Source organism: Ranitomeya imitator, chromosome 8 (genome assembly GCF_032444005.1).
Source record: "Ranitomeya imitator isolate aRanImi1 chromosome 8, aRanImi1.pri, whole genome shotgun sequence".
NCBI lineage: Eukaryota > Metazoa > Chordata > Amphibia > Anura > Dendrobatidae > Ranitomeya > Ranitomeya imitator.
The window spans coordinates 92,002,145-92,025,098 of NC_091289.1; the positions used below are offsets into that span (position 1 = coordinate 92,002,145).

General features: G+C 44.5%; 1 protein-coding gene across 1 annotated transcript in view; it reads left to right on the forward strand.

Annotated features, from left to right (window-relative positions):
* Positions 1-3,334: 3,334 nt before the first annotated feature.
* Positions 3,335-22,954, forward strand: part of RGS21 (regulator of G protein signaling 21) — a 149,787-nt gene continuing 130,167 nt past the window's right edge. Inside the window, exon 1 of the mRNA XM_069737166.1 lies at positions 3,335-3,424. Within this exon, the coding sequence (XP_069593267.1) occupies positions 3,382-3,424 (43 nt within the window). The 5' untranslated portion in view covers positions 3,335-3,381. The remainder of the gene's footprint in view (positions 3,425-22,954) is intronic.

Consider the following 22,954-nt stretch of genomic DNA (forward strand, 5'->3'; position numbering starts at 1 on the left):
AAGCATTTAGAGAATTAAAGGAAGTAGGTAGTGAGGAGGCATTAAATAAATACAGAAAATTAAATGAATTCTGTAAAAAGCAAATCAAGGCAGCAAAGATTGAGACAGAGAGACTCATTGCCAGAGAGAGTAAAAATAATCCTAAAATATTCTTTAACTACATAAATAGTAAGAAACTAAAAAATGATAGTGTTGGCCCCCTTAAAAATAGTCTGGGTGAGATGGTGGATGAGGATGAGGAAAAAGCCAATATGCTAAATGACTTTTTTTCATCAGTATTTACACAAGAAAATCCCATGGCAGACAAAATGTCTAGTGATAAAAATTCCCAATTAAATGTCACCTGCTTAACCCAGCAGGAAGTGCGGCGGCGTCTAAAAATCACTAAAATTGACAAATCTCCGGGCCCGGATGGGATACACCCTCGAGTACTGCAGGAATTAAGTACAGTCATTGATAGACCATTATTTTTAATCTTTAAAGACTCCATAATAACAGGGTCTGTGCCACAGGACTGGCGTATAGCAAATGTGGTGCCAATATTCAAAAAGGGAACAAAAACTGAACTCGGAAACTATAGGCCAGTAAGCTTAACCTCTACTGTGGGTAAAATCCTGGAGGGCATTCTAAGGGACGCTATACTGGAGTATCTGAAGAGGAATAACCTCATGACCCAGTATCAGCACGGGTTTACTAGGGACCGTTCATGTCAGACTAATTTGATCAGTTTCTATGAAGAGGTAAGTTCCGGATTGGACCAAGGGAACCCAGTGAATGTAGTGTATATGGACTTTTCAAAAGCTTTTGATACGGTGCCACACAAAAGGTTGATACATAAAATGAGAATAATGGGGATAGGGGAAAATATGTGCAAGTGGGTTGAGAGCTGGCTCAGGGATAGGAAACAAAGGGTGGTTATTAATGGAGCACACTCGGACTGGGTAGCGGTTAGCAGTGGGGTACCACAGGGGTCAGTATTGGGCCCTCTTCTTTTTAACATATTTATTAATGACCTTGTAGGGGGCATTCAGAGTAGAATTTCAATATTTGCAGATGACACTAAACTCTGCAGGGTAATCAATACAGAGGAGGACAATTTTATATTACAGGATGATTTATGTAAACTAGAAGCTTGGGCTGATAAATGGCAAATGAGCTTTAATGGGGATAAATGTAAGGTCATGCACTTGGGTAGAAGTAATAAGATGTATAATTATGTGCTTAATTCTAAAACTCTGGGCAAAACCGTCAATGAAAAAGACCTGGGTGTATGGGTGGATGACAAACTTAAATTCAGTGGCCAGTATCAGGCAGCTGCTACAAAGGCAAATAAAATAATGGGATGCATTAAAAGAGGCATAGATGCTCATGAGGAGAATATAATTTTACCTCTATACAAGTCACTAGTTCGACCACACTTAGAATACTGTGCACAGTTCTGGTCTCCGGTGTATAAGAAAGACATAGCTGAACTGGAGCGGGTGCAGAGAAGAGCGACCAAGGTTATTAGAGGACTGGGGGGTCTGCAATACCAAGATAGGTTATTACACTTGGGGCTATTTAGTTTGGAAAAACGAAGACTAAGGGGTGATCTCATTTTAATGTATAAATATATGAGGGGACAGTACAAAGACCTTTCTGATGATCTTTTTAATCATAGACCTGAAACAGGGACAAGGGGGCATCCTCTGCGGTTGGAGGAAAAAAGGTTTAAGCATAATAACAGACACGGATTCTTTACTGTAAGAGCAGTGAGACTATGGAACTCTCTGCCGTGTGATGTTGTAATGAGTGATTCATTACTTAAATTTAAGAGGGGACTGGATACCTTTCTGGAAAAGTATAATGTTACAGGGTATATACACTAGATTCCTTGATAGGGCGTTGATCCAGGGAACTAGTCTGATTGCCGTATGTGGAGTCGGGAAGGAATTTTTTTCCCCAATGTGGAGCTTACTCTTTGCACATGGGGTTTTTTTGCCTTCCTCTGGATCAACATGTTAGGGCATGTTAGGTTAGGCTATGGGTTGAACTAGATGGACATATAGTCTTCCTTCAACCTTAATAACTATGTAACTATGTAACTATGTAATGATGATTCCAGAATTCGCGGCAGACTGTGCCCGTCGCTGATTGGTCGAGGCAACCTTTATGACATTGTCACCATGGCAACCTTTATGACATCTACGTCGATACTGTGCCCGTCGCTGAATCAGAAACGTGGGATTTCTACGTCCTTTATGACATCATTATGACATCATCGTCGCTGTGCCCGTTGCTGATTAATCGAGGCCTGGTGGCCTCGACCAATCAGAGACGTGGGATGTCTACGTCCTTTATGACATCATCGTCGCTGTGCCTGTCGCTGATTGGTCAAGGCCTGGCGGCCTCGACCAATCAGAGACGCGGGATTTCTACGTCGATACTGTGCCCTTCGCTGATTGGTCGAGGTCTGGCGGCCTCGACCAATCAGAGACACGGGATTTCCAGGACAGATAGACAGAAAGACAGACAGACAGACAGACAGACGGAAAAACCCTTAGATAATTATATATATAGATAGTGAACTGAGCCAATTGATTTGTTGTGCCATCTACACAATGACACTAAATATTTGCTGCTAATTTAAGAACAATCTTTTGATTTCTAATTTACTTTATATTTTCATAGATCGGACATTTCTGAAAGCAACGATACCAAATATGTGTACTTTTGAGTTGCATTTCTCTATTAACTGCTGTGTTACAGAAAAACATAAATTAGAATTGTGTATTTGCAAAAAAAAATTTTTTTTTAATTTCTATCTTTGTTTTGCTTTATTTCCTGAAGAGATAACATGTTTCCTAAATGATCATTTGAATACTTCAAGGAGTGAAGTTTTCAAAATGGGTAGTTTGTGGGATGTTTTTCTTATAAAGTACCTAAAAGAAATCTATTTAAAACTTTTTAAAGATTTTTACAAATTGTGTAAAGCTTTCAAATATCCTAAAAAATATGATATTTTAAGATGATGCAAATAAATCACATCTTTTAAGAATATCACAGCATCACATTGTCATCAAAAGCAATATGATTGCTGTAAAACAAAGTAAAGTGGTTCATCACTGAAAGATAGATAGCTGACCCATCATTTTGTAAAATAAAAAATACATATATGTATAGAAAATAAGATTTTGTGTGTTTAGCAAATAAGATTTAATGGAAGAGCATGGTTCAGTCTCTATGTTTTCATTTGTTAAAAAAAAGGAAATATAGTTATTTTAAAAATATTTTAGGTTTAATAATGCTATGATGTATCACAATACCATTTCCTAATTAATGTTTTTCAATTTACAGAAAAACAGACAGAAGGGATAGGTACTTATTATTTTTTGTGATAGAATGGAATGCTATGACTCCATGGAAAAACTTTTGGCCAATAAAGGTAAGAAATATGATAATGATTAACTTTTTAAATCCAAATGTTATTGGTAATTGTACACCATCATACCATGGTGTGAACAAAGGAATATTTCCTTGTCTGGGTTTGTCTATAGTTTATTATAGTTCCATTTTCTAAACACTGTTCTATAGATTTGTAAGGATATGGCAGGGACCCTCATGTCTCTCTCTCCCCTTAATGCTGTTCACTTGTGTCAAATGCGGCACCCTGATATTTTATTAATGCTAATATAATGTGCGGTTCCCTAATGTTCATTAATGTGTGTCATGTATTGTAATGAAGCCTCCTTTGTGGGGCGACACGCGTCGGGTCTCCGCTTCACCTGTGCTTTTGACTGGTCATACACGTTTATGGTATCGTATTGCATGGCTACACATGGGGCTATGTGTAGACTTACTCGCTTGCAGCCCCACCTGTTGTGAATTCTGCTCTTGGGTTCCCTCCAGTGGTTGTAGGTGGGAATGCAGTCGTCTCTGTCTGAGTCACAGCACTGGTCAGGTGTATCAGCTAATTGCTGTTCTGACTGGGATATTTAAGTGTGCTGGATTCTTTAGCCCTTGCCAGTTGTCAATGTTTCTTTGGAAGTATTGGATCTCTGCCTGGCCTCACCTGCTTAGCTGCCAGTTCAGCAAAGATAAGTCTGTTTCTTTTTCTGAAGCACACTTTGCTGTGTGCTTATTTTCAGTGCTGATCTTTTGTTTCTATTTGTCCAGCTTAGACTGTGTCAGCTGTTTTTCTCAGTCTGGTTGGATTCTCTGGAGTTGCAGTTATACTCTCCACGTCTTTAGTTAGATGGTGGAGTTTTTGTATTTTCTGCTGTGGATATTTTGGAAGGGTTTTATTACTGACCGCACAGAACTCTGTCCTGTCCTTTTCTATTTAGCTAGAAGTGGCCTCCTTTGCTAAGCCTGTTTTCTGCCTGTGTGTGTCTTTTCCTCTCCAACTCACAGTCAATATTTGTGGGGGGCTGCCTATCCTTTGGGGGTCTACTCTGAGGCAAGATAGTTTTCCTATTTCCATCTTTAGGGGTATTTAGTCCTCCGGCTGTGTCGAGGTGTCTAGGTTTTGTTAGGTACACCCCACGGCTACTTCTAGTTGCGGTGATAGGATCAGGGTTTGCGGTCAGTATAAGTTACCACCTACTCCAGAGAATGTTTTCATGCTGCTCCAAGGCCACCTGATCATAACAGTACAACTGGCCCACAATGAGTTAAATGCATCTCAGAAGAAGGGAGGAAAGGTCTTGAGCCATTTTTTTTTCTTCAGTCTGTTTTGTCTTCTCCTCCATTTTTATCTCTGGGTGGCTGAAGAGCCTTGTGCTAGCATGAATGTTCAGGAATTAGCTTCTCGTGTAGACCGGCTTGCTGCTAGGATACATGGTATTTCTGATTATATTGTTCAAACTCCTGCTTTAGAACCGAAGATTCCTACTCCTGATTTGTTTTTTGGTGACAGGTCCAAATTTTTGAGTTTTAAAAACAACTGTAAACTGTTTTTTGCATTGAAACCTCGATCCTCTGGTGATTCCATTCAACAAGTTAAAATCATCATCTCCCTGCTGCGTGGTGATCCACAGGATTGGGAATTTTCCCTGGAATCTGGGGATCCTGCTTTGCTTAATGTAGACTCCTTCTTTAAGGCATTAGGATTACTGTATGATGAACCTAATTCGGTGGATCAAGCTGAGAAGACCTTGTTGGCCCTGTCTCAGGGGCAAGAGGCGGCTGAATTGTATTGTCAGAAATTCAGAAAATGGTCTGTGTTGACTACATGGAATAATGATGCTTTGGCGGCAATTTTCAGAAAGGGTCTGTTAGGAGTCGAGTTTCCTCTGCTGCACAGGGGGAATCTCGATCAGTCTCCGCTGCGGTCTCCCATTCTCCTCCAGCCGCAGTGGAGTCTGCTCAGCAGGGACGTCGCTCCCAGTGTCTTGCTCGCTCTCACTCTGTACAGAGAGTTACTGCTGCTTCTTCAGCTCCTGCCATTAAAGTCAGTGCTGGTCAGCGGCGAGCGGACTTCCCTGGGACTAAGTCCTTGTTTGCGCACACTGAGCATGCCCAGAGCAAGATCTCCCGTTGGAGATCAAGGGTCATGTGCTCTGGCTCTGCAGCGCATTCCATTGGTCCTCTTGGCAGGTCTTGGAAGGGCAAAGTTTCTGTGGCCACTTCCTGTCCTGCAATTATATAAACTGCGCATGACCGCACGGCCATGCGCTAGTGTACAATTGAATACGTGTGTTTGTTGTGAGTGCAAGTCGTTCATTAAATACCCCTACCCTATTGTATGACTGTTCGCGTATGGAGTATGGCTGCTATCTAGCGCCCGACAAATCACTCAACGTGTCACACACGTATCAGCGTCTATTGCTGTGACCGCCAGTGCGGCGCCACGCGCCAGTAGTGCGCTTCCTGACCCACGTCTGGGTGCTTAGTGGTGCCTGTCAGCACGGCACAGTTCGCACTTCGGTGCTCTAATTTTAAGAGTTGCCTTACACACCCTGTTGCGGTGTTGTGTCAGCAAGTGGTCTAATCGGGCTTCAATCCTAGTTGGGGTTAAGTTCGCTGACTGCTTGCTCGCCTTCTATGTGCGGTACCGCGATCCTGTGACGCAACAGGATCGCTTCCTTCACGTTGGGTGAAGTTTAACCCACGCGAGTATACTTATGAGTACCGCCATATAGTCCGTCATTACTCAGCAGCAGGTTCCATCTCTGCACGGTGGACCCCGGGCTACGAACGCACCGTACACTATCAGTCTTATTATTTGGTGCGTTCCGCTAGCCCTAACATTACACTAGCGCCAGGGTCTGGCTAGTGATGACGGACACACAGCAATCCCTGCGGTATATACAGCAGCTGGAGGGTAGGTTGGCGGCTCTCGAGAGCGCAACCTCAGCTGTGGATGTTACCGCAGTTGCTGTACAGGCTGCCAGCGTGGCTGCAGCAACTTTGTCCATTGCCACCCCTGTTCCGACATTTTCTCGCCTCCCGCTGCCAGAAAAATTTTCTGGTAATAGCAAATTTTGTAGGGGATTCGTGAGTCAGTGCTCTATTCATCTCGAGCTTCTGGCTGCACGTTTCCCCACAGAGCGGGCTAAGGTGGGATTTATTGTGTCTCTGTTGTCGGACAGGGCGTTGGAATGGGCTACGCCGCTGTGGGAGCGTGGCGATCATGTGGTGCAGAGTGCTCCTCTGTTTTTGAGCACTTTAAAACAGGTCTTTTTAGGACCTCAAGTCACCCATGACACTGCGCTCCAACTGCTGGCATTAACTCAGGGTGAGTCCTTGGTCAGTCATTTTGCCGTCCAATTCCGCACTTTAGCATCTGAGCTGGAATGGTCGGATAAAGCTCTTATCCCCATATTTTGGAGGGGCTTGGCTGACCATGTAAAGGACGCTCTGGCCACTAGGGAGATTCCTGCCACACTGGAGGAGTTAATAACAGTCTCCACTCGAATTGACCTCCGTTTTAACGAGCGGAGGTTAGAGCGAGCCCAGTGTAGGCAGAGGTTTCGGCTGGCTCCTACTTTCGCCAAACCTCTGGAATCTCCGGTCCTGGTTCCTGAGTCACATGAGGCCAGGGAAGTGTCACAAGCGGGACCTAAGTCCCGGACCGCTTGTGCACTCAGGGTCTGTCATGTTTGCCAGCAGTCTGGACATTTAGCCACCAGATGTCCTCAGCGGTCGAGGAAACGTCAGCGTCTAGTTGTCGTAGGTGGAGGTACACTAGACACGGCGACGTTTGCCTCTAAATTGTCCTTTAAGGGGACAATTACTATAGGCTCATTCTCCCACTCGGTAGAGCTCTGCGTGGATTCTGGAGCGGAGGGCAATTTTATGTCTTCTGCCTTCGCCCAACGCCACGCAATACCTCTGGTTATGCTAGCTCAACCTGTAACGGTACGAGTGGTGAATGGGTCGACTCTGCCCTCACAGATAACTCACCAGACCATCCCTTTTACTCTGTCCATGTCACCATCTCATCAGGAGATTATTTCTCTGCTCGTCATTCCAGAGGGAATTGATGAGGTCCTGTTGGGAATACCTTGGCTACGGTACCACTCTCCTCATATCGAGTGGTCCTCAGGCAGAATTCTGGGATGGGGTGAATCTTGTGGGGGTAGGTGTCAGAGGGAGTGCGTTCAGGTAGCTACAACTGAGGTACCCGCAGATCTTTCCTCTCTCCCCAAGCAGTATTGGTCGTATGCAGACGTATTCTCCAAAAAGGCGGCGGAGACCCTTCCGCCCCATCGCCCCTATGACTGTCCTATTGACCTTTTGCCTGGTGCTGAGCCTCCCCGGGGTCGAGTCTATCCGCTATCTCTCCCGGAGACGGAGGCAATGTCACAGTACATCCAGGAAAATCTGGCAAGAGGGTTCATCAGGAAGTCAGTGTCACCTGCTGGGGCAGGGTTCTTCTTCGTGCAGAAGAAGAGTGGGGAATTGCGTCCATGCATAGACTACAGGGGTCTTAACGCCATCACCGTTAAGAATAAATACCCTTTGCCTTTGATATCTGAACTGTTCGATAGGCTTCGGGGAGCAAGGGTATTTACTAAATTAGATCTGCGGGGTGCTTACAACCTGATTCGCATCCGTGAGGGGGACGAATGGAAGACGGCTTTTAACACCAGGGATGGGCACTATGAATATCTGGTGATGCCCTTCGGGCTCTGTAATGCCCCAGCCATTTTCCAAGACTTTGTGAACGATATCTCCTGGGATATGCTTTCCACCTCGGTCGTAGTCTATCTGGATGATATTCTCATCTACTCTCCAGATATTGACTCCCACCGGAGAGATGTTTGCAAAGTCTTCGACCTCCTACAGGCAAACTCCCTCTATGCCAAGTTGGAGAAGTGTATGTTTGAGCAGGAGTCCTTACCTTTCCTAGGCTACATCATCTCAGCCCAGGGATTGGCTATGGATCCTGCCAAACTACAGGCTGTGATGGACTGGCAGGAACCCCATTCTCTTAAAGCGGTGCAGCGCTTTATGGGGTTCATCAATTATTATCGCCAGTTCATCCCGCATTTCTCAACTTTGGTAGCTCCCTTGGTTGCCCTCACCAAGAAGGGGGCGAATCCCAAATTGTGGTCTGAGGAGGTCTCCAAGGCCTTTATCTCTATAAAGTCACACTTCGCTAGCGCTCCGAGTCATCTGCCGGGACATCGGGTTAGTCTACGGACGATTACGAGGTGAACGCTATTTTGGGGTGCAAGGTGGTACGCGGCAAAAAGTTTTATTTGGTGGATTGGAAGGGTTATGGTCCAGAGGACAGGTCTTGGGAGCCTGCTGAAAACATTCGGGCCCCACAGCTCATTGATGCCTTCGAGCGTAGCAAGGCCCAAGGAGGGGGGGGGGCCCTAGGAGGGGGGGTAATGTTAGGAGTCGAGTTTCCTCTGCTGCACAGGGGGAATCTCGATCCGTCTCCGCTGCGGTCTCCCATTCTCCTCCAGCCGCAGTGGAGTCTGCTCAGCAGGGACATCGCTCCCAGTGTCTTGCTCGCTCTCACTCTGTACAGAGAGTTACTGCTGCTTCTTCAGCTCCTGCCATTAAAGTCAGCGCTGGTCAGCGGCGAGCGGACTTCCCTGGGACTAAGTCCTTGTTTGCGCACACTGAGCATGCCCAGAGCAAGATCTCCCGTTGGAGATCGAGGGTCATGTGCTCTGGCTCTGCAGCGCATTCCATTGGTCCTCTTGGCAGGTCTTGGAAGGGCAAAGTTTCTGTGGCCACTTCCTGTCCTGCAATTATATAAACTGTGCATGACCGCACGGCCATGCGCTAGTGTACAATTGAATACGTGTGTTTGTTGTGAGTGCAAGTCGTTCATTAAATACCCCTACCCTATTGTATGACTGTTCGCGTATGGAGTATGGCTGCTATCTAGCGCCCGACAAATCACTCAACGTGTCACACACGTATCAGCGTCTATTGCTGTGACTGCCAGTGCGGCGCCACGCGCCAGTAGTGCGCTTCCTGACCCACGTCTGGGTGGTTAGTGGTGCCTGTCAGCACGGCACAGTTCGCACTTCGGTGCTCTAATTTTAAGAGTTGCCTTACACACCCTGTTGCGGTGTTGTGTCAGCAAGTGGTCTAATCGGACTTCAATCCTAGTTGGGGTTAAGTTCGCTGACTGCTTGCTCGCCTTCTATGTGCGGTACCGCGATCCTGTGACGCAACAGGATCGCTTCCTTCACGTTGGGTGAAGTTTAACCCACGCGAGTATACTTATGAGTACCGCCATATAGTCCGTCATTACTCAGCAGCAGGTTCCATCTCTGCACGGTGGACCCCGGGCTACGAACGCACCGTACACTATTTGGTGCGTTCCGCTAGCCCTAACAGGGTCTTTCTGAATCCGTTAAAGATGTTATGGTGGGGTTTCCCACACCCTCCAATCTGAGTGATTCTATGTCTCTGGCCATTCAGATTGACCGACGCTTGCGGGAGCGCAGAACTGTGCGCGCTATGGCGTTATCCTCAGAGCAAATTCCTGAGCCTATGCAGTGTGATAGGATTCTGTCTAAAACAGAACGACAAGGTTTCAGAGGTCTCAATAGGTTGTGTTATTATTGTGGCGACGCTTCCCATGTCATTTCATTCTGTCCTAAGCGGACAAAGAGGATCGCCAGTTCATTTACCATCAGTACTGTACAACCTAAATTTCTGTTATCTGTGTCCTTGATCTGTTCATTGTCATCATTTTCTGTCATGGCGTTTGTGGATTCAGGCGCTGCCTTGAACTTAATGGACTTTGACTTTGCTAGGCGTTGTGGTTTTCCCTTGCAGCCTTTGCAGAACCCTATTCCTTTAAGGGGCATTGATGCCACACCCTTGGCTAAAAATAAGCCCCAGTTTTGGACACAGGTGACCATGCGCATGGCGCCAGCCCATCAGGAAGATTGTTGATATCTAGTGTTGCATAATTTGCATGATGCTATCGTGCTGGGTTTTCCCTGGCTACAGGTACATAATCCTGTTTTGGATTGGAAGTCCATGTCTGTGACTAGTTGGGGTTGTCTGGGGGTTCATAATGATGTTCCTCTGATGTCTATCGCCCCTTCTTCCTCTTCTGAAATTCCGGAGTTTTTGTCTGATTTTCAGGATGTATTCGATGAGCCCAAGTCCAGTTTCCTTCCACCGCACAGGGACTGCAATTGTGCTATTGAATTGATTCCAGGCTGTAGGTTTCCTAAGTGCTGACTTTTCAACCTGTCTGTACCTGAACATGCCACCATGCGGAGCTATATTAAGGAGTCTTTGGAGAAAGGGCATATTAGGCCATCTTCTTCACCGATGGGAGCGGGGTTCTTTTTTGTTGCTAAAAAAGATGGTTCCTTAAGACCCTGTATTGATTATCGCCTCTTGAATAAGATCACGGTCAAGTTTCAATATCCTTTACCTTTGCTTTCCGATTTGTTTGCTAGGTTGCTAGGGAGCTAGTTGGTTTACTAAGATTGACCTTCGGGGGGCTTATAATCTTGTTCGTATTAGACAGGGTGATGAATGGAAAACTGCGTTTAACACGCCCGAAGGCCATTTTGAATACCTTGTGATGCCATTCGGACTCTCTAATGCTCCATCTGTTTTTCAGTTCTTCATGCATGATATCTTCCGGGATTATCTTGATAAATTCTTGATTGTATATTTGGACGATATTTTGATTTTTTCCGATGATTGGGAGTCTCATGTGCAGCAGGTCAGGATGGTATTTCAGATCCTTCGTGACAATGCCTTGTTTGTGAAAGGGTCTAAGTGTCTTTTTGGGGTGCAGAAGGTTTCCTTTTTGGGCTTTATTTTTTCTCCCTGGTCTATAGAGATGGATCCGGTTAAGGTTCAGGCCATTCATGATTGGATTCAGCCCACATCCGTGAAGAGCCTTCAGAAATTTTTGGGTTTTGCTAATTTTTATCGCCGTTTCAGCGTGGTTAAACCCTTGACTGATTTGACGAAGAAGGGCGCTGATGTGGCGAATTGGTCCCCGGCGCCTGTCTCTGCCTTTCAGGAACTTAAACGTCGTTTTACTTCTGCTCCAGTGTTGCGTCAACCGGATGTTTCTCTTCCGTTTCAGGTTGAGGTCGACGCTTCTGAGATTGGGGCAGGGGCTGTTTTGTCTCAGAGGGATCCTGTTGGTTCCTTAATGAAACCGTGTGCCTTCTTTTCCCGTAAGTTTTCGCCTGCTGAACGCAATTATGATGTCGGCAATCGGGATTTGTTGGCTATGAAGTGGGCGTTTGAGGAGTGGCGACATTGGCTTGAGGGAGCTAAGCACCGTATTGTGGTCTTGACTGATCATAAGAATCTGATTTACCTCGAGTCTGCCAAACGGTTGAATCCTAAACAGGCTCGATGGTCCTTGTATTTTTTCTCATTTTGATTTCATGGTCTCGTACCTTCCGGGTTCTAAGAATATTAAGGCTGATGCCCTCTCTAAGAGTTTTTTGCCTGATTCTCCTGAGGTCTTAGAGCCGGTCGGTATTCTGAAAGAGGGGGTGGTCCTTTCTGCCATTTCCCCTGATTTACGACGGGTTCTTCAGGAATTTCAGGCTGACAAACCTGACCGCTGTCCTGTGGGGAAACTGTTTGTTCCTGACAGATGGACTAGTAGAGTGATTTCTGAGGTTCACTGTTCCGTGTTGGCTGGTCATCCTGGCATTTTTGGTACCAGAGATTTGGTTGGTAGGTCCTTTTGGTGGCCTTCATTGTCGCGTGATGTGCGTTCTTTTGTGCAGTCCTGTGGGACTTGTGCGAGGGCCAAGCCTTGTTGCTCCCGTGCTAGTGGGTTGCTTTTGCCATTGCCGGTCCCTGAGAGGCCCTGGACGCATATTTCTATGGATTTTATTTCCGATCTTCCTGTTTCCCAGAGGATGTCGGTTATCTGGGTTGTTTGTGACCGATTCTCTAAGATGGTTCATTTGGTGCCTTTGCCTAAATTGCCTTCTTCTTCTGATTTGGTTCCGTTGTTCTTTCAGCATGTGGTCCGTTTGCATGGTATTCCGGAGAATATTGTGTCCGACAGAGGTTCCCAGTTTGTTTCTAGGTTTTGGCAGGCCTTTTGGGCCAAGCTGGGCATTGATTTGTCTTTTTCCTCTGCATTTCATCCTCAGACAAACGGCCAGACCGAGCGTACTAATCAGACTTTGGAGACTTATTTGAGATGCTTTGTGTCTGCTGATCAGGATGATTGGGTGGATTTTTTGCCATTGGCCGAGTTTGCCCTTAACCCCTTAAGCCCCGAGGGTGGTTTGCACGTTAATGACCGGGCCAATTTTTACAATTCTGACCACTGTATTTTATGAGGTTATAACTCTGGAACGCTTCAACTGATCTTGGCGATTCTGACACTGTTTTCTCGTGACGTATTGTACTTCATGTTAGTGGTAAAATTTATTCGATATAACTTGCGTTTATTTGTGAAAAAAACAGAAATTTGGCGAAAATTTTGAAAATTTTGCAATTTTCCAACTTTGAATTTTTAAATCACAGAGATATGTCATGCAAAATACTTAATAAGTAACATTTCCCACATGTCTACTTTACTTCAGCACAATTTTGGAACCAAAATTTTTTTTTATTAGGGAGTTATAAGGGTTAAAAGTTGACCAGCAATTTCTCATTTTTGCAACACCATTTTTTTTAGGGACCACATCTCATTTGAAGTCATTTTGAGTGGTCTATATGATAGAAAATACCCAAGTGTGACACCATTCTAAAAACTGCACCCCTCAAGGTGCTCAAAACCACATTCAAGAAGTTTATTAACCCTTCAGGTGTTTTACATAAATTTTTGGAATGTTTAAATAAAAATAAACATTTAACTTTTTTTCACACAAAATTTATTTCAGCTCCAATGTGTTTTATTTTACCAAGGGTAACAGGAGAAAATGGACCCCAAATGTTGTTGTACAATTTGTCCTGAGTACGTTGATACCCCATATGTGGGGATAAACCACTGTTTGGGCGCATGGCAGAGCTCGGAAGGAAAGGAGCGCCATTTGACTTTTCAATGCAAAATTGACTGGAATTGAGATGGGACGCCATGTTGCGTTTGGAGAGCCCCTGATGTGCCTCAACATTGACACCCCCCACAAGTGACACCATTTTGGAAAGTAGACCCCTTAAGGAACTTATCTAGATGTGTGGTGAGCACTTTGACCCACCAAGTGCTTCATAGAAGTTTATAATGCAGAGCCGTAAAAATAAAAAATCATATTTTTTCACAAAAATGATTATTTGCCCCCAATTTTTTATTTTCCCAAGGGTAAGAGAAGAAATTAGACCACAAAAGTTGTTGTGCAATTTGTCCTGAGTACGCTGATACCCCATATGTGGGTGTAAACCATTGTTTGGGCGCATGGCAGAGCTCGGAAGGGAAGGAGTGCCATTTGACTTTTCAATGCAAAATTGACTGGAATTGAGATGGGACGCCATGTTGCGTTTGGAGAGCCCCTGATGTGCCTAAACATTGAAACCACCCAAAAGTTACACCATTTTGGAAAGTAGACCCCCTAAGGAACTTATCTAGATGTGTTTTGAGACCTTTGAGCCCCCAAGTGTTTCACTACAGTTTATAACGCAGAGCCGTGAAAATAAAAATTCTTTTTTTTTTTCACAAAAATGATTTTTTAGTCCCCAGTTTTGTATTTTCACAAGGGTAACAGGATAAATTGGACCCCAAAAGTTGTTGTCCAATTTGTCCTGAGTACGCTGATACCCCATATGTGGGGGGGAAGCACTGTTTGGGCGCATGGCAGAGCTCGGAAGGGAAGGAGCGCCATTTGGAATACAGACTTAGATGGATTGGTCTGCAGGCGTCACGTTGCATTTGCAGAGCCCCTGATGTACCCAAACAGTAGAAACCCCCCACAAGTAACCCCATATTGGAAACTAGACCCCCCAAGGAACTTATCTAGATGTGTTGTGAGAACTTTGAACCCCCAAGTTTTTCACTACAGTTTATAACGCAGAGCCGTGAAAATAAAAATTTTTTTTTTTTCACAAAAATGATTTTTTAGTCCCCAGTTTTGTATTTTCACAAGGGTAACAGGATAAATTGGACCCCAAAAGTTGTTGTCCAATTTGTCCTGAGTACGCTGATACACCATATGTGGGGGGGAAGCACTGTTTGGGCGCATGGCAGAGCTCGGAAGGGAAGGAGCGCCATTTGGAATACAGACTTAGATGGATTGGTCTGCAGGCGTCACGTTGCATTTGCAGAGCCCCTGATGTACCCAAACAGTACAAACCCCCCACAAGTGACCCCATATTGGAAACTAGACCTCCCAAGGAACCTATCTAGATGTGTTGTGAGAACTTTGAACCCCCAAGTGTTTCACTGCAGTTTACAACGCAGAGCCGCAAAAATAAAAAAAATCTTATTTTTCCCACAAAAATGATTTTTAGCCCCCCACATTTTTATTTTCCCAAGGATAACAAGAGAACTTGGACCCCAAAAGTTGTTTTCCAATTTGTCCTGAGTACGCTGATACCCCATATGTTGGGGTAAACCCCTGTTTGGGCCCACCGGAGAGCTCGGAAGGGAAGGAGCACTGTTTTACTTTTTCAACGCAGAATTGGCTGGAATTGAGATCGGACGCCATGTCGCGTTTGGAGAGCCCCTGATATGCCTGAACAGTGGAAACTCCCCAATTCTACCTGAAACCCTAACCCTAACACACCCCTAACCCTAATCCCAACGGTAACCCTAATCACACCCCTAACCCTGACACACCCCTAATTCTAATCCCAACCCTAATCCCAACCGTAAATATAATCCAAACACTAACCCTAACTTTAGCCCCAACCCTAACCCTAACTTTAGCCCCAACCCTAACCCTAACTTTAGCCCCAACCCTAACCCTAACTTTAGTTCCAACCCTAACCCCAACCCTAACCCCAACCCTAACCCTAGCCCCAACCCTAACCCCAGCCCTAACCCTAGCCCTAGCCTTAACCCTAGCCCCAACCCTAACCCCAACCTTAGCCTTAACCCTAGCCCTAACCCTAGCAGCCCTAACCCTAACCCTAGCCCCAACCCTAACCCTAGCCCTAACCCTAGCCCTAACCCTAACCCTAGCCCTGATGGGAAAATGGAAATAAATACATTTTTTTAATTTTATTATTTTTCCCTAACTAAGGGGGTGATGAAGGGGGTTTGATTTACTTTTATAGTGTTTTTTATATCGGATTTTTATGATTGGCAGCCGTCACACACTAAAATACGCTTTTTTTATAGCAAAAAAGTTTTTGCATCTCTACATTTTGAGACCTATAATTTTTCCATATTTTGGTCCACAGAGTCATGTGAGGTCTTGTTTTTTGCGGGACGAGTTGACGTTTTTATTGGTAACATTTTTGGACACGTGACAGTTTTTGATCACTTTTTATTCCGATTTTTGTGAGGCAGAATGACCAAAAACCAGCTATTCATGAATTTCTTTTGAGGGAGGCGTTTATACCGTTCCGTGTTTGGTAAAGTGGATGAAGCAGTTTTATTCGTCGGGTCAGTACGATTACAGCGATACCTCATTTATATAATTTTTTTATGTTTTGGCGCTTTTATACGATAAAAGCTATTTTATAGAAAAAATAATTATTTTGGCATCGCTTTATTCTCAGGACTATAACTTTTTTATTTTTTGCTTATTATGCTTTGTGGCGGCTCGTTTTTTGCGGGACAAGATGAAGTTTTCAGCGGTATCATGGTTATTTATATCCGTCTTTTTGATCGCGTGTTATTCCACTTTTTGTTCGGCGGTATGATGATAAAGCGTTGTTTTTTGGCTCGTTTTTGTTTTTTTTTTCTTACGGTGTTCACTGAAGGGGTTAACTAGTGGGACACTTTTATAGGTCGGGTCGTTACGGACGCGGCGATACTAAATAGGTGTACATTTATTGTTTTTTTTTTTAGATAAAGAAATGTATTTATGGGAATAATATATGTATATTTTTTATTTATTTAGTAATTTTTTTATTTTTTTTTACACATGTGGAAATTTTTTTTAAAACTTTTTTAGTTTGTCCCAGGGGGGGACATCACAGATCGGCGATCTTACAGTTTGCACAGCACTCTGTAAGATCGGCGATCTCATTCATCGCTGCAGCGTTACCAAGTGCCTGCAGGCGACCCGGAAGTGCTCCCTGCAGGACCCGGATGCAGCCCCGCGGCCATTTTGGATCCTGGGACTGCAGGGAGAAGACGCTCGGTACACGGTGAGTACATCACCGTGTACCGATCGTCTCAGGGAAGCACGCAGGGAGCCCCCTCCCTGCGCGATGCTTCCCTGTACCGCCGGCACATCGCGATCATGTTTGATCGCGGTGTGCCGGGGGTTAATGTGCCGGGAGCGATCCGTGACCGCTCGTGGCACATAGTGCCGGATGTCAGCTGCGATAGTCAGCTGACACCCGGCCGCGATCGGCCGCGCTCCCCCGAGAGCGCGGCCGATCGCATATGACGTACTATCCCGTCACTGGGAATTAAGTCCCAGGGCACCTCGACGGGATAGTACGTCATATGGGATTAAGGGGTTAATAATCGGGCTAGTTCGGCTACTTTGGTTTCGCCTTTCTTTTGTAATTTTGGTTTTCATCCTCGTTTTTCTTCTGGGCAGGTTGAGCCTTCTGACTGTGCTGGTGTGGATTTTGTGGTTGACAGGTTGCAGCAGATTTGGGCTCATGTGGTGGACAATTTGGTGTTGTCTCAGGAGGAGGCTCAGCGCTTTGCTAACCGTCGTCGGTGTGTTGGTTCCCGGCTTCGGGTTGGGGATCTGGTCTGGTTGTCTTCCCGTCATGTTCCTATGAAGGTTTCTTCTCCTAAATTTAAGCCTCGGTTTATTGGTCCTTATAGGATTTCTGAGATTATTAATCCGGTGTCTTTTCGACTGGCGCTTCCGGCCTCTTTTGCTATCCATAATGTCTTCCATAGATCTTTGTTGCGGAAATATGTGGAGCCCGTTGTTCCCTCTGTTGATCCTCCGGCCCCTGTGTTGGTTGATGGGGAGTTGGAATATGGTGTTGAGAAGATTTTGGATTCCCGTTTTTCGAGGCGGAAGCTTCAGTACCTTGTCAAATGGAAGGGTTATGGCCAGGAGGATAATTCTTGGGTTTTTGACTCTGATGTCCATGCTGCTGATTTGGTCCGTGCCTTTCATCTGGCTCATCCTGATTGTCCTGGAGGTCCTGGTGAGGGTTCGGTGACCCCTCCTCAAGGGAGGGGGGGTACTGTTGTGAATTCTGCTCTTGGGTTCCCTCCAGTGGTTGTAGGTGGGAATGCAGTCGTCTCTGTCTGAGTCACAGCACTGGTCAGGTGTATCAGCTAATTGCTGTTCTGACTGGGATATTTAAGTGTGCTGGATTCTTTAGCCCTTGCCAGTTGTCAATGTTTCTTTGGAAGTATTGGATCTCTGCCTGGCCTCACCTGCTTAGCTGCCAGTTCAGCAAAGATAAGTGTCTGTTTCTTTTTCTGGAGCACACTTGCTGTGTGCTTATTTTCAGTGCTGATCTTTTGTTTCTATTTGTCCAGCTTAGACTGTGTCAGCTGTTTTTCTCAGTCTGGTTGGATTCTCTGGAGTTGCAGTTATACTCTCCATGTCTTTAATTAGATGGTGGAGTTTTTGTATTTTCTGCTGTGATATTTTGGAAGGGTTTTATTACTGACCGCACAGAACTCTGTCCTGTCCTTTTCTATTTAGCTAGAAGTGGCCTCCTTTGCTAAGCCTGTTTTCTGCCTGCGTGTGTCTTTTCCTCTCCAACTCACAGTCAATATTTGTGGGGGGCTGCCTATCCTTTGGGGGTCTACTCTGAGGCAAGATAGTTTTCCTATTTCCATCTTTAGGGGTTTTTAGTCCTCCGGCTGTGTCGAGGTGTCTAGGTTTTGTTAGGTACACCCCACGGCTACTTCTAGTTGCGGTGATAGGATCAGGGTTTGCGGTCAGTATAAGTTACCACCTACTCCAGAGAAGGTTTTCATGCTGCTCCAAGGCCACCTGATCATAACACCCACCTGGTGATACGAGTGAGGCTTCTTGCCTCTGTGTATGCCAAAGCAAGGGACATGCCTATATGAGGGATAGCATTTATGGCTGTATTTACAGCAGCATTTTTTGGTGAAAACCGTGCGAGTGCTATGGTGTTATGGGATTCTCCTCCTCTTTGTCCACCCTAAATACTGACCTATAGGTTTATTCTATTGTACTATATGTGTATGCAAAGTGGTGTCCATATAGGCATTTTTCCTATAGGGTATTGACCTATTTGCTTCAGCACAGGTGTAGGCCTCATTATGGGCTTTGTTTCTAAGGAACAAGTGTGTTGCCTTTTTTAATTGTTTTTAACTGTCTGTTTTCTGTATTGCTAGTTTCATGTGTATTGCAGTAAAATAAAATTGTTTCTATTTTTGCTAAATCCAGTGTGTGGTGATCCCCATTTGTATGACCTTCGCTTTTCTTCTTTGTTGCTTTTTGATACATATGGTTGTAGGTTAGGGTGATCCCACTGTATAACCCGTGGTGCCCCCTTCATATTTATTTTCTGTGTGTCATGTATTGTAATGTGATGCATTTGTTATATACTGTGTGTAAGCTTAGGGACAGTATAAGACCATAGCGGGATTAGAATAGAGGAGGCACATTAGAGATAGAGAATAGGATAGATACGAGTATTAGTTTAGGCACAGCAGCAAAGAAATTAAGTAGATGGGAGTGGCACCAAATTGGGCAGTACAGAGCAGGGAGATATAGGACAGACACTTCCTGGTTCTGTCCGACACCCAGGCAGTCTGCCCAAGGGGCAGAATGCATACAGTGAGACAGGTACAGGCTGTGGGGGATAAGTCGGCAGAAGAAGTCTGCTGAAGAATAGTGCATTCGGGAACAAGCTCAGCAGGACCATACCCAAGAATTATCTAGGGTTTAAGACTGGGGCGGGAGGAGCTGTGATGGTTTTCCTGGCACCTTTCCTCATTGGAATAGGACAAGGTGCTGACAGGGAGATGGTGATGTTGACGGTAAAAATGGGACATGAACTGTCCAAAGATGCTGCCAGGATGGCAGAGGAAAGGAAAGCGCAGACAGGACAGAGTCTGGCTAGAGGTACGGCCGTGAACACAGAGTAAAGAGAGAGAAATGACAGCGATACTAGAGTCAGAGGAAGGGAAAATACAGGAAATATTGCCCTGTGTGGACTGTGCTGCTGATGTGAAGAATGCAGATAAGTAGATGTCTCTGTGTTTGAACTGTGCGGTCTGTGAGATGAATATGCTGCTGCCTAGTAAAGTTGAGCTGTTGGAAAAATACCTCGTCTCTGAAGTGATTTGTGGAGCTCATGAATGCAGAGCCGGCATGGCAGCAGCTGAGGGGAATCTGACAGGGCCTGTGAGTGTGCTGTGGTGCATGCTGCACATGCAGTAGAAGGAACTTTATCTTTTCATGTACTTCATGTACAAGGTGCTGGGGTGCTCACTGACTGTTGCTTAGTGAACTCACCCACGACTACCACCCCTACTATTAAATGTAGTTAACCATCTCATGGCCTGTGCAGATTTTAGCCTTTTGACCCAACGAGAATTTATACCTTGCGTAACTAATTATTATTTTGTTCTTAGTCTATCCTCAAGTGTATCTGTATATATGGTAGAATTTTGGTGCAAAACTTTGCAAATTCTGGTTTATTTTTGTTATGGGTCATGATGCAGAATTGTCACAGACTTTACTCTGTGCATAGCAAGAGTAAATCTACAATGAACTCAACAAAAAGAATTGACTTACTGAGGATTTGAAATCACATGTCAATTTACGTGCAGAAAATATCTGCAGTATCTGAAAGAGATATGTTTCTCATGTATATTGCGGTTAAAAGCGTTATTCTCAAATTGTCTCTTGAACAGATCACAACTCTCTAGCTGGTTGCTGGTGTGGCAGGTAATTGTACTTGAGTGACAGTTCTGGTGAGTAGCAAAGTTATAGTATTAAAGGGCATTTACATCTCAAGATGTATATTAAAAACATTTGTTTTGTGAAGGTGGAGATGGTGTAATACCTCTCTGAAGCCCCCTGTAGTATTAAATGTATGATAAATCATCGGTGACAGAGTTAACTATAGGGCTGGGTCCTAGTTAAGGAGGAGTATTAGGGATGTGTGCAGTCATGGACAAAAATTTTGAGAATGAGACAAATATTAATTTTTCCAAAGTCTACTGCTTCATTTTTTCTAATGGCAATTTGCATATACTCCTGAATGTCAGAGTGATCTGCTTAACAGCAATTACTGTACTTGCAAAATCAATATTTGCCCAGAAAATGAACTTTAACCCCCAAAACACATTTCAACATCATCGCAGTCCTGCCTTAAAAGGAGCAGCTAACATCGTTTTAGTGATTGATCCATTAACACAGGTGTGGGTGTTGATGAGGACAGGGCTGGTGATCAATCAGTCATGATTAAGTAAGAATGACATCACTGGACACTTTAAAAGGAGGCTGGTGCTTGGTATCATTGTTTCTCTTCAGTTAACCATGGTTATCTCTAAAGAAACACGTGCAGCCATCATTACACTGCACAAAAATGGCCTAACAGGGAAGAGTATCGCAGCTACAAAGATTGCACCTCAGTCAACAATCTATCGCATCATCAAGAACTTCAAGGAGAGAGCTTCCATTGTTGTCAAAAAGGCTCCAGGGCGCCCAAGAAAGACCAGCAAGCGCCAGGACCGTATCTTAAAACTGTTTCAGCTGCAGGTTCGGACTACCAGTAGTGCCGAGCTTGCTCAGGAATGGCAGCAGGCTGGTGTGAGTGCTTCTGCACGCACTGTGAGGCGGAGACTCTTTGAGCAAGGCCTGGTTTCAAGGAGGGCAGCAAAGAAGCCACTTCTCTCCAGAAAAAACATCAGGGACCGACTGATATTCTGCAAAAGGTACAGGGAGTGGACTGCTGAGGACTGGGGCAAAGTCATTTTCTCTGATGAATCCCCTTTTCGATTGTTTGGGACATCTGGAAAACAGCTTACTCGGAGAAGAGGTGAGCGATACCACCAGTCATGTCTCATGCCAACTGTAAAGCATCCTGAAACCATTCATGTGTGGGGTTGCTTCTCAGCCAAGGGAATCGGCTCACTCACAGTGTTGCCTAAAAACACAGCCATGAATAAAGAATGGTACCAGAATGTCCTCCAAGAGCAACTTCTCCCAACCGTCCAAGAGCAGTTTGGCACCCAACAATGCCTTTTCCAGCATGATGGAGCACCTTGCCATAAAGCAAAGGTGATAACTAAATGGCTCATGGAACAAAACATAGAGATTTTGGGTCCATGGCCTGGAAACTCCCCAGATCTTAATCCCATTGAGAACTTGTGGTCAATCATCAAGAGACGGGTGGACAAAAACCAACAAATTCTGGCAAAATGCAAGCATTGATTATGCAAGAATGGACTGCTATCAGTCAGGATTTGGTCCAGAAGTTGATTGAGAGCATGCCAGGGAGAATTGCAGAGGTCTTGAAGAAGGGTCAACACTGCAAATATTGACTTGCTGCATTAACTCATTCTAACTGTAAATATAACCTATTGGTACTCATAATATGATTGCAATTATATTTCTGTATGTGATATAACCATCAGACAAACACTAATAAAAACCAGAGGACAGCAGATCATGTGAAAATATAATTTTGGTGTCATTCTCAAAACTTTTGGCCATGACTGTATGTTATTTCCTGGTTAGGAATACATTGCTAGAAAGCATGAGACAAGAAAGGACACCCTCAAAGGAAGGTTATCATCATTGGGTGTCTATATGGCATCCAAGACAAGGAAAGTGTAATATGGTGAAGAAGATTTGATGGCTCAAATACCTATTTAATCCACTGCTGGACGTCTGTATAAGAAATTCAGTTATTTACCGTTGAAGCATATCTTGTGAAAGAGTACACTCTGAGCGCTCATCAATAAGACAATGCACTGTGTATACATTGAGTTTATACTATGATATATATATATCTATATATATAATTGTCTAAGGGTTTTTCCGTCTGTCTGTCTGTCTGTCCTGGAAATCCCGCGTCGATGATGTCATAAAGGACGTAGAAATCCCACGTTTCTGATTCAGCGACGGGCACAGTATCGACGTAGATGTCAAATCTGCAGGTGGTTGGGCATTTAGGAAATAGCGACCACAATATTGTACAGTTTCACCTGTCTTTCACTAGGGGGACTTGTCAGGGAGTCACAAAAACACTGAACTTTAGGAAGGCAAAGTTTGACCAGCTTAGAGATGCCCTTAATCTGGTAGACTGGGACAATATCCTCAGAAATGAGAATACAGATAATAAATGGGAAATGTTTAAGAACATCCTAAATAGGCAGTGTAAGCGGTTTATACCTTGTGGGAATAAAAGGACTAGAAATAGGAAAAACCCAATGTGGCTAAACAAAGAAGTAAGACAGGCAATTAACAGTAAAAAGAAAGCATTTGCACTACTAAAGCAGGATGGCACCATTGAAGCTCTAAAAAACTAT